The sequence below is a fragment of the Neovison vison genome, chromosome 1 (assembly GCF_020171115.1).
Source record: "Neovison vison isolate M4711 chromosome 1, ASM_NN_V1, whole genome shotgun sequence".
Taxonomy (NCBI): Eukaryota; Metazoa; Chordata; class Mammalia; order Carnivora; family Mustelidae; genus Neogale; species Neogale vison.
In genome coordinates, this window is record NC_058091.1 from 230,828,015 (window position 1) to 230,847,575 (window position 19,561).

Sequence of the window (19,561 nt, forward strand, 5' to 3'; positions counted from 1 at the left end):
TCTTCTGATTACTTAGTGCTATTTAAAAAATGCTGTGCTAGAATTTTGGCTGCAACTTGACTGACTCAGCATGACCACTGAACACAGGAGTCAGGGCGGGCTCACAGGTATCTGGTTTCAGGTAGTCAGAGTGGAAATCAATTTCAGGATGGATCCTGGAAGTGTTTTAACTTAGAACAGTCGTATTTTGGAATTGGAAGGAACCTCAGTGTATAATCCAACTCCCTCACTTTTTATATGTGAAGACTGAAACATAGAGCTATTGATGGGGATAAAGTATAATGCTGTAATGGGTCCTAGAGCCAAACTGAACAAGGCCAGTACCAGCACTTACTGTGTGACCCAGCTGTTTAACATCTCTACGGCTTCATTTTCCTACCTTATAAACTAAGATGAAGCTACTACGAAGGACTGCTTATCTAGATTGAATTAATGAATACATTCAAAGCCTCTGTAACCATGCTTGGCTCATGGTAATCATTCAGTGAGGGCTAGTGGTGGTTTTAGGATTGTTGTAAAGATGGTTATAACGAGGATTGTTCTAAAGATTTAATGAATACATACTAAGCAGTTGGACTACACATGCCCCAGAGTCACTCCACAAGTGCCAGTGATTCTTACAAATGACTTCCATAAAGTCACATGGACAACTGGTCTTCCCAGGTCAAGAGAACATCTTAACCTTTAAGCTGGCTCCTCCTTAGTAATGAATACATGGCATAGCACCACTGTATTTTTGTGGAAATTGGAAGGTGCAGAATTTTCCTGGGCAGGAAAACCACATCAGAAGGAAATGAATTCTCTAGGAAAGCTCACACATCTTGGACTACTTCTACTTTGCCTGTCCTCTGTTACCGGTGTTCTGTCGCCTTCCGGATTAAACTCTTCCCTTCGCTCAAAAGCCAATCTACCTACTAGCTTTCACTGTTCATGCTGGTGCAAAGCAGGTTTCTGGGCTCTCGACGCAGTTCTGGGAATCTATCTGATTTTGAGGCAGAATGTTATTTATTTATTTATTTATTTATGTGCTAGATTTTAAAGATTATTTTTATTATAATATAATATTATAATATAAATAATATAAAATATTATAATATAATGTATTATTTGCCCCAGAGGTGCAGGTCTGTGAATCATCAGGCTTACACACTTCATATCACTCCAGAATGTCATTTTTTAAAAACTTAATAGTTTTATTATGTTGTACTATTTGATAGAGGAAAACTCCCTCAGTACTCTTTTTTTTTCTTTCAATTTTATTGAATATTCTTACTCATTTTTTGTTTTCTTTTTGCTTTTGGAAGAATGCTGCATTAATACAAGTTCAAGGTATAAAGCCGTAACCAATGAAGACTTTCCCACCCTGCCAAACTCTCCTAGCCACAAAGCAAAACCATGTAAGCAGTTTCCTATGTATTCTTTTAGAGAGATTCTGTGTAGATGAGCCAATAGTTAAATATATTCTTTTTTTCTTCTTTAAAGCATAGAGTTGGGGTACCTGGGTGGCTCAGTGGGTTAAAGTCTCTGCCTTTGGCTCAGGTCATGATCTCAGGGTCCTGGGATTGAGCCCAGCATCTGCATCCAGCTCTCTGCTCAGCGGGGAGCCTGCTTCCCATCCTCTCTCTCTCTCTCTCTGCCTGCCTCTCTGCCTACTTGAGATCTCTGTCTGTCAGATAAATAAATAAATAAATCTTTAAAGCATAAAGTTATCCATTTGTTCTTACAAATTAAAAGTAGTATCATTTTACTGACCCTGATCCCCCAGAAAACTATTGTAACTTTTATTGAAATGACATTAAACTTACAAATGAATCTGTAATACTAATTAAAATTTATCATCCTATTTTGCTTGCCCTTTCTGGGAATATGGCATATATCTCCATCAATTAAACTCTTCTGTTATATGGCTCAACAAAATTCTGTAGTTTTCCTCAATTAGATTTTAAATATTTATTCCTGGGCATTTCATATTTTCATTATAATGAGTTATTTTCTGTGTAAGGAGGACTGATTTTCCTGCTTATATTATTTATTACAAAGAACTATCTAGTTTTATACTGATTTTAAAATCTGCTAATTTAATCAGTTATTATTTTTTTTTTTTTTAAAGATTTTATTTTATTTATTTGAGAGAGAGAGACAGTGAGAGAGAATGAGTGAGGAGAAGGTCAGAGAGCGAAGCAGACTCCCCATGGAGCTGGGAGCCTGATGTGGGACTTGATCCCGGGACTCCAGGATCACGCCCTGAGCCGAAGGCAGTCGTCCAACCAACTGCGCCACCCAGGCGTCCCTAATCAGTTATTATTATTACCTCTAATAGTTTCATCATTAATTCTCTTGTGCCATCCTTATGTACAGGATGAAATCTGGCGCACTGTTTTCAAAACCTGTTTTGCCATTTAACAGCTGTACAACTATGGGGAAATTATTAAACTTCTTCATGCTTCAATATCCTTATCTATAAATTGGGATAAAGATACCACCTACTTCATAAAATTGTTGAAGCAAATAAATAGCGTAATTCAAATGATACTGCTGGGATAGTACTTGAAACATGAGTCATCCATAAAGTTAGCTATTATTAAAACTATGTTAATTTTGCTCTCCCTTTGTGATTATTGTATCTTTTTTTGTTTCATACTTACTGTATTAGATTACGTTTGTCTTCCTTCTTTATTGTTTTACTTATTTGGAACTGATTAGAAATAAATTCACTTAGCGATACTTAGAATGTAAGCTTTTAGTTGTAAAAGCTTTTTTAGATTCTTTACTCAAATTGTCATATATTTCCCCTTTGTTCTAGTGCTGTGATGTATTTTATTAATAGACATCAAGAAATCAAAATGATGTAGTTTTGGAGTATACGTGAGGTTAGGTGGGGTGAGGTCCAGAGCCTAGGACCAAGAAAAAAATTCTTCAGATGTCTTTGGTGCAAAATGGTGGTTTTATTAAAGCTTGGCAGGCACCTGTGGGCAGAAAGAACTGCTGCACTAGGGTCCTGAGGAATGGAGATTACATACTTGGGAGTTAGGGGAAGTAAGGAAAAGGGAGGTTTCAAAAGAAACCTCAAGAGGACCGGGGACTGACCAACAAGATACTGAGGAGATACTGGAGGCCTTGCCATTATTTTCCACTCTAGCAAGGTATTAACATTCAGGTAGTTGGGAGATCCCAGGAAGAATGTCACACCTGTCCCACCAAAGAGTCGGGGTATGGGGGAGGTTGCAGGGTGTTAGCTTACGCTTTGTCTTCAGCTGGCCTTCTGCTCCCTCATTACAAACATCTTTATAAATGATAAAGTATTTGATAAATGATAATTTATAAATGACTTATAAATTATAAACTTTCAATATCCAACTGAATTTTATCTGGTAAAATTTAATTTAAAACTTAGAATTCTGTGCTCATAAACTGAATTCTTCTGTAGGTGCCTCCCTGTGTGTTTGTGTGTGTGTGTGTGTGTGTGTGTGTGTGTGTGTTATCAGTTTTGTTGCCTTAGAAAATAAATTTGAGGGGGTGCCAGGCTGGCTTAGTTGGTAGAGCATCGAGCTCTTAATCCTGGGGTTGTGAGTTCAAGCCCCATGTTGGGTGTAGAGATTATTTTAAAAGAAAATCTTTTTTAAAAATAAGCAATTAGCAAAATTTCTCTTTTTCAGTGCTTCAGTTTGGGAATTATTCATTCCTTGGTCATTTGATTTTTACCTTAACTTAAAGAATTCAGTCAACCTCACTTTAGAATCTTTATGCTATTACTACTAACTTTAACCCTCTCCCTGGTGTACAACCGACTCTTCATAGATACATTTCCAATTTTCAGTTAACGTGTGAATTTTATTTTTGCTACAAATGAGTTTAAACTCCAGGACAGTGATGTCTGTCAGGCAGAATGCTGAACCACGCCCTGGTGCCCCAGAGAGGAGAGCAGGGCAAAAGCTCTGTTAGAGAGAATGGAACGTAGAATGACCATCCAGCACAAAAGAAAGGTCACAAATTCACATTCATATGTGAGAGCTTTGCCTCCTGAGAGAAAAGGCTTTGAGTATGTGACTTTGAGTAAGTCACTTTCCTGCCCTATGCCTCAGTTTCCCCATCAGTAAAATGGGGCTAATTTGTAGTACCTACTTCATAAGGTGAAAATTAAATGAACTGATTTACAGAAAGGGTTTAGTACAGTGTCTGGTACATAAAAAACATGAAACTGTTAACCATCCTTATGACTCCTTTTCAGTGACAGAGACATGAAGAGCACAGTAAGACATGATAGCACAGTGGATACTATCACAGTGACTGGTAGACACTGTTGTCCTGTAAAAGTGACTTTTATCATAGTTTTTGCTAACTTTGGGGTTGTTCTAAGTTTTTTAATTCCTTCCAATATGCTACCAAAAATTCAGAATTCAGAACTCTGGTGGAAACGCAAAAAAGCTCAGAACCTTGACTGTGTACTAACCACAAGACTCTATGGAATGTGCCTGAGGTGCACTTTGGCTCTGTCCCCAAGTTCATGTGTGTACCACTACAGAGAGGGCAGGTCAGGGCTTCTGCTTGCCAAGCCACAGTTTAAGGGAACAGGAGGTAGGAAGAGCCTCTTGTGGGGAGTTAATAATGATTTAGTTTATGATAAGGTTGCCTCTACAAAGCAGCAAGGAAAGGGACCAATTATCCACTAATTGGTTATTTGGGACAAAATTGTAGTATACAAAAATTTAGTTTAGAAATTCTGTATTAATTATAGTTCAATATTAACATGTAAGTTAGGACCTTAGGCTTAAGGTCCCACAAATCCTGACCTCTCTAATCATAAAAGCAGTGCAGTAAATTTTGTAAATGCAGTATCCATAAATTTTGAAGATGTATTTTTCAAAAACCAGCAAAACACTTGAAAAGTTGAGTAGCAAACAGGGGAAATAACCGCAGCATAGGTAACAGGTGAAAAACTGGTGTCCTTACTATATATAAAGGTATTTAAAATCAACTCAATAATGATAAATGCCCTGAAATAGTAAAATGTAAGGACACCAATAAATAATTCATAAATGGCCATAAACAGATGGAAAAACTTTTCTCTCAGGGAACAGAAGAACCATTGATAATTACATACTGTTTTCCTTCTTTCACATCAACATTAATTAAAAAAATAATGTATAGTGTCATTAAGAAAGATGAAGTATGTGCTCTCAGGCCCGGCTTGGGGAGGGTACGTTGGTTTAATTTTTCTGGAGGCCCTTTGACAGACTCGAATGCACTTACTCTCATGTTTACTTCTAGGAATATGCCCAGAGGAAATAGTCAAAGATGGGGGAAAAGACATATAAGCAAGAATATTATAGCTTTATTTGGAGTGGCCACAAAACTTAATGATTCTTCAAAAAAAGAGAAAACATTTAAATGTTCTGTAATAAGAAAATGATCTAATTTGTTGTGTTAAGCTCAGTCAATGGAATCCTTTGCCACATTTTATAAACAACATTTTAAAATCTCACCTTGTGACATGGGAAGACATTTATGATCATATATTAAGTGAAAGGGGGCAAAAATAAGAATTATATGTACAGCATGATCTTATTTTTGTAAAAATCAAATAGGTATTGTAATTTCAGCACTATGCTCAGAACTGTCATCGATTCTTACAGTATTAAAATAGCTCTATACCCTCAGGTCAATAAGACCACCCATCTTCCTATACTGATCATTCCCCAGGAACACATACACATTACATACAATTTAGCAGCTAAAAAGTTATAGATCCCACTCCAGCTATTAGGCCTGCCTCCATTTCGATGGAGGCTCTGGTAAGCCAGTTGTTAGATTCGCTTAACTTCACACTTGACCTGGCCCCTTATTATGGAAGGGGATTTTGGAATGAGGGGAGACCCAGAGATTCACTTAATAAGTAAGCAACGAAATGCCCTCACTATTGAGCCTAACTCACACGGGATCTTAGGAAATTTTACTCATTTTTTCCAAGTTCTATCACTGTATTCTAATCCCTTAGCTTTGCATTGCTCCTGAAGCCCTGTTGCAGACATTCTGTCAGCTGGCCTTCCATGGATGTCTTGTTGTCTTGACTCTTCTTCCTCCCTCTTCATCAGTAATCCATTCCGAGATTGGACACCGATCTCTTACCTTTCTTACTTACCTTTTTCTTTAAAATTGTTCTGATCTTCAAAGTGTCCGTATTTGCTCTCTGTCCATAGCCACCAATTGACATTAAGTTTCCTAACAGCAGTCTCATGTGTTTCTAAAGATGCCTGAAGAAATTGAAATGGAATTGTGGCAGACTTCCTGCCATGGTTTCTTTGCTATTGTTCATTTGTTTTGGTAACTATTTTTATTCTTTATTTTTATTTAAATTTGGTTAGCCAACATATAGTATAAAGTATATACTTTAACATGTACCATTCAGTAATTGATCAGCAGCCACAGGCAGGAAGCCACTGTCCTTATCCTGAGGCTCAGCACATCAGGGGGCTATAGCACCTTCGAGAACTTTTTTGTCCCATGGCCTTGAGGTTGTCATGTCTTCTCCTAGCTAACAAACTCTGCCTCTTCACCTATTCTTCACCTTCCAGAGTCCCCAGTTAAAATGGCATATACTTGATGTGGAAAACCTGTCAATTCTTGGAAGTGAAAGAGGTAGGTGGAGTGATATATTTGGCCCAGAAGAAAGTCAGGGAGATTGGAGGAAGGGTGGTTGAAATAACAGTACTTGACTTGTTTGGCAATTTCCAAAGACCAACGAGGCTAGTACAGTCCTTTACAAAATTCATTTAAAATTTATACCTGCCTAATTTCCAAAGAACTTAAAGACACAATATTTTAACATCAAGGAGATTTCCACAAGACCTCCAGTAGGCGAGAAAACCCACTGAATATGCAGGCTAAAACACTCCATTGATCCATTCATTGTACGTATCCTCAATGCCCTATGCATTGAAGATTGAGATCTAACATTTTAAGAATTAGTATTATTAAAATGAAGTTCTTTCCATGAAAATACATTCTAGAGAGGCAACATTACTGAAGTTCAACACAGACATGCTTCTTAAAATAGCAAGTTTCATTTTCCCAGCCCCCCCACCCCTCATCCCACTACCACCCCAGGTTCAGTAGAGATGCCAACTGTGGAATGGCATTCACAGGTCAGAAGCAGCAGCCCGAGGGACACAGTGATGCTGAGATTCAAAGAAACACAACATGTGCCACATCACAAATCCAGTTATTAAGAAAGGTCTGATTGTGGCCAGGTATTTGCCCTTGAGATATTATTGCAAGACTTCCTCCCCAGAGAATGAAATCCCCTTTTCCACTCCCAGGGCATGAAAGTTCCTTTGAGTACTTGCTCTCTCAGCTGGTATATACAGAAAGCTTGGAGCTGTTTTTCTCTTTTAAAATGTTAGAAAGAGACTCTTTTTCCTCCTTGCATATGACTGGCACTTTATAAAATACTTTTAAAGCCTCAGCCAATATACCCTGAGGAACTGGAGGAGAAAACAGGAGAAATAACAAAATGTTTCAGCTCACAAGATCTCTGCAGCCTGCTCAGCAATGCGAAGGGTCTCATTAAGGGCAAAGAAGACAGAGAGCCCTATCTATGTCAGAGAAGTAATATTCATAATAATTGACATGGTTTGAATACTCATTCTGTGCAGGCATTGCCTGAAGCACCTTGCATGGATTAACTCATTTAGCTCTCAAAACAGAGCTATAAGGTAGTTATTATTCTTATCCCCTTTCACAATTGAAGAACAGGAATAGAGAAGTTAAGCAACTCCCCTAAGATCCCATGGCTCGCAAGTAAGTGGCAATGCCAGGATTCAAACAAACTCTGGAGGTTGGGTCTGTGCTCTGAGTGTTTTCCTACCTTGCCTCTGAGTATGTATGCAATGTGTCACATGATATATATGATGCGTCATATGAAACTACTTTTTTTTCAATGTCACCCAACTGTATCAATGATCTCAAACTTGTTTCTGCACTGTTAGAGATTTCCAGACTGGCTTTTAATTCTCTCCAGCAGAACTGGTACGTACCATCCTGGTTCAGGGACCAGGTCAAGGCCCACAGGGACTCTTCATTGCCAATGGGAGGCAATATTGTCACATGGAGCCATCAGGGTACAGCGTAGGCTTGGTATCCTCCCTAAAAGTGGAAGGGTCTCACCACCTTATGGATAGGTCATTCCATACAACCCCTGAAATGGAGTTTCTTACTGTCCCTGAAATACCCAGGATAATCCTGCAGGAGGAGAGAGGGATCTGAATCAAGGGAATGCCCAGGGAACTATTCATTTGAGTGATTCTTCCTCTGTCCTTCCATATCCCTGGTATATCTCAGTTGTCATTTACACACTCGTCTCCCCACTAGGGCATGTCTTTCTTAAAGACGGAGACTCTGCAACATTTGTCCCCACAATTTCTAGGGTAGCCTAGGGTAGATGTCAAGTAAATGGATGAATCATTAAACTTCAGCTCTTCACAGGCAATCAGTTCCTCTGTGAGGAAAAGTCTAAGGAAGATCTACAAAGTCAGCCAAAATGAATCTGGACTTAGGGTGATTCTAGAGTGGGTTCAGCCACCCAAGGAGCCTCAGAATAGTGTGAACTAAAGAAAGCCCCCTCAAGACCATTCTGGTCGGGACTCTTGAAACTGCAATACCCAATCTATCCTTACATTGATCGAACTCTTCCACAAAATAGTCACAGCTTAAGCAGAACAAGTGTCAAGCTGACCTCTGAGTAAATTTCAATAAAATAGGCCAGTTATTGCTGTAGGCAATGACTTTCCCAAGCAGCTCCGCAATAACTCAAGGGCAGAATTACTGTGTGAAGCTTTGGAAAAGAGGCTTACATTTGTGTAAAATGTGAGAAATTCTGAGGAAGTTCCTCTAATCTCAAACATTTCTAAAAGCCTGTCATTATGTCTGAAATTCCACTATTAAAGAGCGAGGCACTTGGGATTAGGTACATAATTTATGGCACATCCAGAAAACTTTTAGGGTTTTTAACCATGAAAAATGAGGGAAATCGATGGTTGCAAGAGTGTCTATCCTTCCAATTTTTAGGTAAAACCTAACAAAAACTTAATATATGTACCTGTTTGTTTAATCTAGGGAATTTATAAAGGTCAGAATTAGAAAAATACATATATATTTTTTCTTTTGCAGAACTTGGTCAAATATCCAGGACTTGTTTTCTCAGTTACAGACACACTAAGCTTTGTTTATCCTTTTAGTAGTAGCACATCAGTATAAAGCTTGTAAGACACTTTCCTCAGCATTTAAGAAAAAAACTTGGTTTAATTTGATGATTTTTAAAAATATAAACACAGTATAGAAAACTTGGAAAATATAGAAAGTTCTAAAGAACATCTAAGAGATGATCTCTATTGACTTTTTAATGCATGTCCTTCCAGTCTTATTTCCTGTTTATACCTATACATAGATAACATTTTATAAAACATGATTTACATCTAGTCACATGATTCTTTCTTCCTACTTCTTTGTCTCTTTTCCATTTTCTACTTTCAGCCTCTCCCCCTCTTTGTGAATTCTGCAATTTCTCTTTATGTACCCGTACATAAGTCTACCTGTTTTACTTTCACACAATTAGAGAAGCTAGAGCCATTCAAAACATGCTCTAGATGGTGGTCAGATAATACTAGATAGAAAAATAGATGATAGATATATACAGAGATGGATAAGAAAAGAAGGAATGAGAGGAAGAACGCATATATTGTTTGTTTATTTAAGCCTTCTGTTTTGTGACCTTTGGTTTCATGACCTGCGGTAGAAAAAATTTTTCTTGTTTGTTTTAGATTCTTTAGGGACCATCATTCATCCTTCTCTTTGTACATGTCATTTCTACATCACACTTCCTCATTTCCAATTCTTTGTATAGTCTTAAATTTATACCTAATTATTTGCATTGACTTCAACTTAAATTAGCTGTGTCTACCCATCCTCTGTGGAAGCCCCTTCACTTCCTATTTCTTAATGCTCCATTGTTTAGTATGATAGTTCAGGGCTAGAAGGAACTCTGAAGGAAATTCTGTTCTGCCTCACACATCTTCCTGTCCCTTTATGCTGTGCCTCCTGCTGTGTGAATTCCTTTTATAATACATTTCCTTAGTGGCCATCTACCCAAGATTGACCACCTTCAATGTCAGGAAACTCACTACCTCTTAAGTGACCCAGAATATTTTTCTTTCTTTTTTTTTTTTTTTTTTTAAAGAGGGAACACAAGCAAGCAGAGAGGAAGAGGCAGGTTTCACACCAAGCAGGGAGCCCGATGCGGGGCTCAATACCAGCACCCTGGGATCATGACCTGAGCTGAAGGCAGATGCTTAACAACTGAGCCACCCAGGCACCCTGACCCAGAATATTTTTATAGTGCCTTAACACTTAAAATACCCTTTCTCTGTCACTCTCACTCACTGCTATTTCTAACTGCTGGAGTTCCACAAAACAATTTAACCATAAAATTGTTTAAAAAGTTCTTTGAAAAACAATTCTATTTACAAGCAGCATCAAAAAAAAAAAATTTATGAATAAACTTAGCCAAGGAGGCTAAAGACTTATACACTAAAAACTATAAAATATTGCTGAAAGAAATTAAAGAAGACACTGATAAATAGGAAGACATCCTTGTTTCATGGATTAGAAGATAATATCGAGATGTCAGTGCTACCCAAAGTAATCTACAGATTCAATGTAATTGCCATCTAAATTCCAATGATACTAGATAGAAAAATGGATAATAGATAAGGAAATAAAGAAGAGAAGGAAGAATTTATATATTGTTTATGTAGATCTTCTGCATATAAATGGTTTTGTAACCTTCTGTCAAAAAAAATTTTGTTTTTGCAAAATAGAAGAATCCATCCTAAAATCCAAATGGAATCTCAAGGAGCCCCAAATAGCCAAAACAATCTTATATATGAAAAAGTTGGAGTTCTCAAGACTTCCAGATTTTAGAATATACTACAAACTTATGGTAATCAAAACTCTATAATACTGGCATAAAGATAGACATATAGATCCATGGAACAGAACTGTGAATCTAGAAATAATCCCACACATTTAAATTAACTGATTTTTAACAAGGGTGCTGTGACCATTCAATGGGAAGGAGCAGTGCTGGAACAACTGGATAGCCATGTGTAAAAGACTAAAAATCAGACCCTTACCTTAACACCATATATAATAATTAACTCAAGATGGATCAAGGATCTAAACATAAGATCCAAAACTATAAAGCTCTTAGAGGAAAACATAGGAGAAAAGCTTTTTGACACTAAATTTGAATATGACAATGATTTCTTGGGTATAATGACAAAACAGCAAACAACAAAAGAAAAAATAGCCAAATTGAGCTACGTCAGAGTTAAAAACTTTTGGGCATCAAAGGACATGATCAGCAGAATAAAAAGGCAACCCACAGAATGGGAAAAAATATGTGTAAATCATATATCTGATAAGGCGTTAATATCCAGAATATATTAAGAATTTCTGTAACTTAACACCAGAAATTCAACAACCTGATTAAAAATGGATAAAGGACATAAGGAAACATTTCTTCAGAGATTTACAAAGAGCCAACAAATACATGAAAAGATACTCAACATGACTAATCATTGGGCCATGCTAATCAATACCATGAGATATCACTTCCCCCCAATGACTACCTATTATTAAAACACACACACACATAAAACAATAACAGGAAATACCAAGTGTCTGTAAGGACATGGGAATATTTGAACCCTTGTGTGCTGTTGGCAGGAATATAAAATGGTACAGCCACTGTGGAAACATTATGGTAGTTCTTTTTAAAAAAAAAAAAAAAATATATATATATATATATATATGCATATATTCCAGCAATTCCACTTTGAAGTTTATGCCAAAGAATTGAAAGCAGGGTCTCAAAGAGGTATTTGAATCCTGTGCTCATGACAGCATCATTCAAAATTGCCAAAAGGTGGAAACAGCCCAAGCATCTATTGATGGATGAGCAGATAAACCATGTAGTCTAAACATACAATAGACTATTATTCAACCTTGAAAAATGAGGCTATTATGACACATGCTACAACATAGATGAACCTTAGGACAGTATGCTGAGTAAAAGAAGCCAGTTGCAAAAGCACAAACACTGTTAATTTCACTTAAGTGATTCCTTAGAGTTGTCAAATTCATAAAGACTGAAAGTGGCATGGTGGTTTCCAGGGGCTGTAGGAGGGATGAATGGAGAATTACTATTTAATGGATACAGACTTTGAATCCTGGAAGATGAAAAAAGTTCTGAAAATGATTTATGGTGAGGATTACTCAATAATAGGAATGTACCTAATTCCCCTGAACTATATATTTTTAAAGGGTTGAAATGATAAATTTTCTGTTATATATATTTCACCACAATTTTTAATTTAAAAAGATCTTCAAATATCTGAAAGCTGCTGCTATAATGGCCCCATGGAACAATCTCTGGAGTAAACACATAGACACAGACATAAGTGGTGGTCATCATCATCTCCATTTTATTATTATTATTTTTTTTTTAAAGATTTTATTTATTTATTTGAGAGAGAGAGACAGTGAGAGAGAGAATGAGCAAGGAGAAGGTCAAAGAGCAAAGCAGACTCCCCATGGAGCTGGGAGCCTGATGTGGGACTCGATCCCGGGACTCCAGGATCACGCCCTGAGCCGGAGGCAGTCGTCCAACCAACTGAGCCACCCAGGCGTCCCTATTATTATTTTTTTAAAGATTTTATTTATTGGAGAGAGAGAGCATGAGTGAGGGAAAGGGGCAAAAGGAGAACAGAGGCGGACTCCCCGCTGAGCAGGGAAGCCAGCCATGGGGCTCAGTCTTGGGACCCTGGGGATCATGACCTGAGCCAAAGGCAGACACTTAACCAACTGAGCCATCCACGCAGCCTTCATCATTTCCATTTTAGGAGCAAAGAAACAGAGAGGGTCATTTTCAAATTCACAGACCTAGTTAGTATAAATCAGAACTTGAACCCAAGTTGTATGGCTCCAGAGTCCTCACACTTACCACAGAAGGGGCATCTGACATTGATATCTCTCACCTCCTACTTCCAGCCCCCAGGCAAAAGTGCACATGAGTATGCTTTTAAAACACCCATACCAACAACAAATTTACTGTGGATAAATTAGGGAGCAGCTACTCACTTTACAAAGCAGCCTGTTGTCATAAGTGAACCATTTTCAATAACAAGCTCCTCCTGGGACAGGTCAACTAGTTAAAAAATCACTAATGACTTCCCAGAAGTACTGGGGCAGAGAAACCCAGCCAACAGGTTAGGATTACTGCCAACTACAGATTAGAACTGTAAAGTATTTCTGGTGTAATGTCCACATTCACAGAAAAACATGATTTTAAAAACTCTATATGCACACATGTATTTTCTCTGAATAATGGCTGTGTGTGGGAGAAACTGTAGAAGCAGAGCTGCACAGTGCCTCCCTAGGGGTCTCCACATGAGCAGAGCTTGCCTCCCAGCCCTTCAGTGCTCCCCTGGCATCACCTGACCTGAAGTTCTGTTGTCACCTTTGGCAGTACCATTAGTTGGTTCAAAGGTATAATACAGGTGACTACCAAATTCCAAGGAGTTGCATATAGGTCTGGTCCTTCTGGAAACAGCATATCATGAAATCCCAACTAGTTTTGTAAAGGGACTACATACAGAGATGAGGCAGGGTGGAGAGAAGGGTTCCAAAGGGAACCCAGAAAGAGCTGGTTCTGGGGAGGAAGAAACTCCTGGTGGAAGAGAAGCAGCTACTGTTAGACACTACACCAGGAGAAGGCAGAAAGGAATTCCTTACCTATCTTCTCCCCATCAGTCTCCAGCTGGTGTCTTCTGTGGGCAAGCCAGAGAGTGAGGGGGCCCGGGTGATACAGTCAGTGTCAGCCCCTCGGGGGTATACAGCAGGGTGGGAAGGGGTAGAGAGTACATCAGGAGAACAGGAAATAGAGAATGCAGTATCTCTATCAGAGTTGGGTAAACGGAGTCATTGAAAGGAAAAGTTTAACATGTTTCAGATCAAAGAGGGAAACCTAGAACCAAAATAAGGGTCCCTTTTTCCACTCTGGCCTGATTTTGAGTAGCCTGAAGGCCTACAGAGAATCGTAAAATCTCAGAGGACATCTAATCCCTCAAACTCCTTCCCTGTGTATGGTGATGTTACAGCATGGCCCACAGGAGTCCACCTTTCTTCAGAAGCACTGAGGGTGCTTGTGAGGAGGATGACTCAGCATCCTGCCTGGATTCATCAGAGAAGTTTTCATGAATCGCTTGTATGGGCGATGCTGTGGGTGTTATTCTTTCAGTGAGTTTGGTACACACACTAAGTGTATCTCTGTTTGATTCATGAAGGTGACTCATCTGAAGAAGTCGACCTGACCATGGTTTATCAGGCAGCTTCTAATGGAGATGTCAATGCTCTGACTTCAGTAATTCGGGAAGACCCTTCCATCCTAGAATGCTGTGACAGTGAAGGTGAGCTATTTATGCATTTTTAATCTTGCAGAATGTTCTGTCCTATTGTTTCCAGAAGGCCTTCAGAGTGAGCAATGTTAATGAAATTATATATGACAGACCACTGATACTGGAGGGACAAGGAGTCTATGGCTGAAGGTCCTTTAGTAGTTCTTTAAATAATGGTCTTGGACACAAATCTACCAATTCTTTTATATCACCTTGTATAATGAAGCCATTTGGTTTGGGTTTACTTACAACTTCTTTGTATAAATAACTGAAGTAGATAGGCCAAGTAGTTAAAAAGGGAGTATGGAAAGAGGGCTATTTTTGGTAGCACTGGATGTTGGGAAAGTGTGACTATTAAAGCCAGAAAGCAAAGATTTGCTTTTTAGAGAATGGAGTAGACGTACTTTTATTCTATTCCTACTGCTAAATATAACTAAAAATCTTAGATGTAGTATATAATATAAACATAAGAACACTCTAGAGAGTGGAAAGAAAATGACAGACTGGCTAGGACCATGGGACCCAAGGAATGACATGGTATAAGTTTCCTTGGTTTTCTTTTTCGCCTCTTATGTCCCATACTTGGAGTTGAAGAATCCAACAGCCCAGAAAGGCTAATAATCACAGACCAAAAAAAAACACCCCAAACCCCACAAACAAAAGTCTGCTCTCTAACCAAAGAACCAGGAAAGGGACCACAAAGCAAGACAGAAAACTTTTAGACAGTAATGAGTCTTCTCCAACCAAACATCACACAAACACACAAACAAGCAAACAAAAACTTGTCACCCTAGCCCTGTCATTCCAGCAAAGACCAAGTAGAGATCTTGAACCTCCACCCCAGCTACTGAGCCTCCCTCCCCCTGCCTGGCGGGGTGGTGTCAGAGGAAGCCTTTTTGAGAATTAGTATTTTTACCACCACCTAGTAATGAAGATTCTTTTCCCTCAGATGTCAATGGTAGTAAAGTAGGAACCTGGACTTTTAATATAACCTGGCAATGATGAGGTGCACACACACACACCCTTACTTCCCCTGCAGAGCAATGTCAGAGAAAGCCAGCTAAAATAGAGGGTTTAAATAGGATTAGGCAACTCAACACAATACCCCAAATGTCCAGGTTTCAACAGAAAATCATTTGTCATATCAATAAACAGGAACACCTCAAACTGACTAAAAAACACAATCGATAGATACCAACACTGAGGTAACAGATGTTAGGATTATCTGACAAGGCGCCTTGCTTGACAAGGTGGCTCAGTTGGTTAAGCAACTGCCTCCAGCTCAGGTCACAATCCCAGGGTCCTAGAATCAAGTCCTGCATCGGGCTCCCAGCTCCACGAGGAGGAGTCTGCTTCTCACTCTGACCTTCTCACCTCTCATGCTCTCTCTCACTGTCTCTCTCAAATAAATAAATAAAATCTTAAAAAAAAAAAAAAGAATTATCTGACAGATTTTGAAAAGGCCGTGAAAAAAGAAATGCTTCAATGAGCGATTAAAAATGTGCTTGAAACAAAAGAAAAAATAGGAACCCTTAACAAAGAAATAACAGATATAAAAAAACAAATAGAAAATTTTAAAACTAAAAATAATCACAATTTAAAATTCAATAGAAAAGCTCAGCAGCATAATGAGGAAGCAGAGGAAAGGATCAATGAACTTGAAAATAGTACGACAGAAATGAGAAATAAGCCAGTCTAAACAACTGAAAGAAAAGAGGCCTAAAAAAAAAAAAAAAAAAAAAAAAAATCAGGGACCTGTGAGACTGTAACAGAAGTTCTGTCATTGTTTTCTTCTGTTCTATTACTTGTGGAAACTCAATAATGATTTTTAGTCAGTGTACATGCCAACACAGAGCTTGGGAGTTCCTTATCATGACAGCAAAATGTTTTTAAATGTATATAAAATGTTTTGTAAAGTGAGTAGTTGCCCCTAATTATCCATAGTAGTTTTGGGTTTTTTTGTTTGCTTATTTTTAACTCAGACTTACTAGTACATCTGCTTTGGAGCTAGAAATGGAAAATGAGGAGAAACAAATGTTGAATTCCACTTGTGTGATATTGTAAAACCCAGACTCTTTGGGTTCAATCCTAGCTTGTACTGCCTTTGAGAGGAAATGTACATATGACATCTTAAAATTTGTGGGGCACAGCTAAAGCAATACTGAAGGAAAGCACTAAATACATTCTTTATAAAAGAGGAAAGGTATCAGTCAATAATCTAAGTTCTTACCCAAAGAACGTAGAAAAAGAAGAACAAAATAAACCCAAGGAAAGAAATAATAAAGAAAGAATAGAAATCAATGGAATTGAAAACAGAAAGCAATAAAGAAAATGAATGAAGCAAGGAACTGATTCTTTGAAAAAAATCAGTAACATTGACAAAATTCTAGCAATACTGACAGAAAATGAAAGAAGTCACAAACTACCACTATTAGGAGTGAAACCAAAGATACCACTACAGACCCTGAGGACATCTCACCAATAAAAAGGAACTACAACAAAAAAAACTCTATACACATAACTTTGACTATGTTGATGAAATGGATGAATTTCTCAAAAAAGATAAAACCACCACAATTTGTCCAGTAGGAAATAGACTATTTGATTTCCCCTTATAACCATTAAGGAAAGTATATTCAAAATTTTTAAATTCCCAGAAAAAGAAATTATCAGGCCTACCTGGTTTCTCTGGAAACTTCTACAAACTTTTAATTTTTTGTGTGTGGGTTTTCTTTTTTTTAATTTAAATCCAATTAATTAACATATAATTTCAAAGGTAAAATTCAGTGTTTCATCAGTTGCATAGAAAACCCAGTGCTCATTCCATCAAGTGTTCCCCTGAATGCCTATCACCCAACTACCCCATACCCCCACCCACCACCCCTCCAGCAACACCCAATTTGCTTTCTATGCGTTAAGAGTCTCTTAAGGTTTGTCTCCCTCTCTGGTTTCATCTTGTTCTATTTTTTTCCGGGTTTGTTTCTTTTACTAACCAGAATCATGCTGCATGTTTTGTTCTTTGAAGTGCTTGTTGGTGATGTTCTCAGCCTAGCACACTCCTTTTATCCATTATATATTCCACAGAATTAGTGTCAGTCTTTGGGTTGCTTCATTTGCTGTTATAATCATGCCCACTTTCGTGCACAAACATGACCACAGGAGCTGGAATTTGAGGAGAAGAGTGTCAGTTTGAGCCCTTGGCAATCTGAGGTGAAGGTTTGTTGTCTTGGCATTGAGCAGGTATTAGGCCATGCTTGCCACTCGGGCAGGAGGGCAGCTGAACTGTGAATTTGGGACCCATGGGTGACAGGGATGTAGCTGGTTTTGCTTTTAACTTTTGTTTTTCTTGGAAACTCTGTCTCTCCAATGGATGGCCCGATAGAGTGTTCTTGGCTGTAGATTTTTTTTCCTTTTAGCTATTGGAAATGATCATGCCACTTTCTTCTGGCCTACAGGGTTTCTGCTGAAAAACCCACTGATAGCCATATGGGGTTTCTCTTGTATGTCACTGCTTTCCTTTTTCTTGTTGCTTTTAAAATTTTCTCTTTATCACTACTTTCGGCCATCTTATTTACTTTGTGTCTTGGTGCAGACCTCTTTGGGTTGGTTTTGCTGTGCCTCCTGGATCTGGATTTCTCTTTGCTCCCATTCAGAAGTTTTTAGCTATTCTTTCTTTTTCTTTCTTTCCTTTGTTTTCTTTCTTTCTTTTTTTTTTTTTTAAGATTTTATTTATTTAACAGACAGATCACAAGTAGGCAGAGAGACAGGAGGAAGTAGGCTCGCCGCTGAGCAAAGAGCCCGACTCAGGGCTCTATCCCAGGACCCTGGGATCGTGATCTGAGCTGATGGCAGAGGCTTTAACCCACTGAGCCACCCAGGCGCCCCACAGCTCTTCTTTCTTTAGACAAATCTTCTCTCCCCTTTTCTTGCTCTTTTCCTTCTGGGATCCCTGTCATGCGACTGTTACCCTTGACAGTGTCGCTGAGTTCCCTGGGTCTATTCTCATTTTGTGTACTTTTTTTCCCTCTCATCTGTTTAACTTGATCACTTTCCATGACTCTGTCCTCCAGGTGGCTGATCCGGGTTCTTCTACTTCCTCTTGTTTGCTATGTATTACAGGTGATCTATTTTTATTTCCATTTAGTGAGTCCAGTAGATCTAATTGGTTCTTTTTTTATGGCTGCTATCTCTTTTTCTTTTTTTTAAAGATTTTATTTATTTGACAGACAGAGATCACAAGTAGCCAGAGGGGCAGGCAGAGAGAGAGTTGGGAGGGGGGAAGGAGGCTCCCTGCCGAGCAGAGAGCCCGATGTGGGGCTTGATCCCAGAACCCGGGGATCATGACCTGAGCTGAAGGCAGAGGCTTTAACCCGCTGAGCCACCCAGGCACCCCTAGCTGCTATCTCTTGATGGAGGGTCTCATGGAGGTTCTGCACTCCTTCTCGATTCTAGGGAGGATCTTTATGAGTGCTACTTTGAATTCAGTATCAGACATATGTCTTATCTCCATTTTGCTTAGGTCATTTGCTGTGATTTTGTTCTGTTCTTTCATTTGGGACATATTCCTCTGTCTCCTCATTCTGTCTATTGCTGTGTCTGTTTCTCTGTGTTAGGAAAGTCAGCTACATCTCCCACACTTGAAAGTAGAGGCCTAATAAAGAAGAGGTCCCGCAGTGCCATGTCCTACTCACCAGAATCTGGCACTTCAGGGGTGTCTCCTCAGTGTGTTGGCATAGGGGTGTCCTACCATTGTGCCAGAGCTGTGTTTGCCTTCAGTCCAGGCTGCAGTGGCTCTCTACCTATTGTGGACAGAGTCTGGTCCCTGTGGTGTTAGTGGTCTGGTCAGGGGCTGCCTTGGGCTTGAGATGAGTCAGACCAGGAGATTACCAGACATGAAGTAGTACCAAACTATAGGCATTTTCCCTGTGTTGTCCCCTGAGAAGCTTTTGGTGGTAGGGGAGGGCCTGCAGTCAGACTAGCCTGTGGTTCTCCTCCCCTCTGCCTGGGGCAGGACTCACTCTGGAGTGGTGCTGGCCCTCCTCTGGGCTGCT

General features: G+C 38.9%; 1 protein-coding gene across 8 annotated transcripts in view; it reads left to right on the forward strand.

The window, feature by feature from the left end:
* ANKRD55 (ankyrin repeat domain 55) overlaps positions 1-19,561 on the forward strand; it is a 537,753-nt gene that overhangs the window by 459,502 nt on the left and 58,690 nt on the right. For 6 of the 8 annotated variants that reach the window (XM_044224520.1, XM_044224529.1, XM_044224545.1 and 3 more), the window contains 2 exons: positions 1,305-1,397; positions 14,400-14,522. In XM_044224520.1, coding sequence (XP_044080455.1) covers positions 1,305-1,397; positions 14,400-14,522 — 216 coding nt within the window. The remainder of the gene's footprint in view (positions 1-1,304; positions 1,398-14,399; positions 14,523-19,561) is intronic. The other 2 variants (XM_044224570.1, XM_044224580.1) reach the window with 1 other exon arrangement.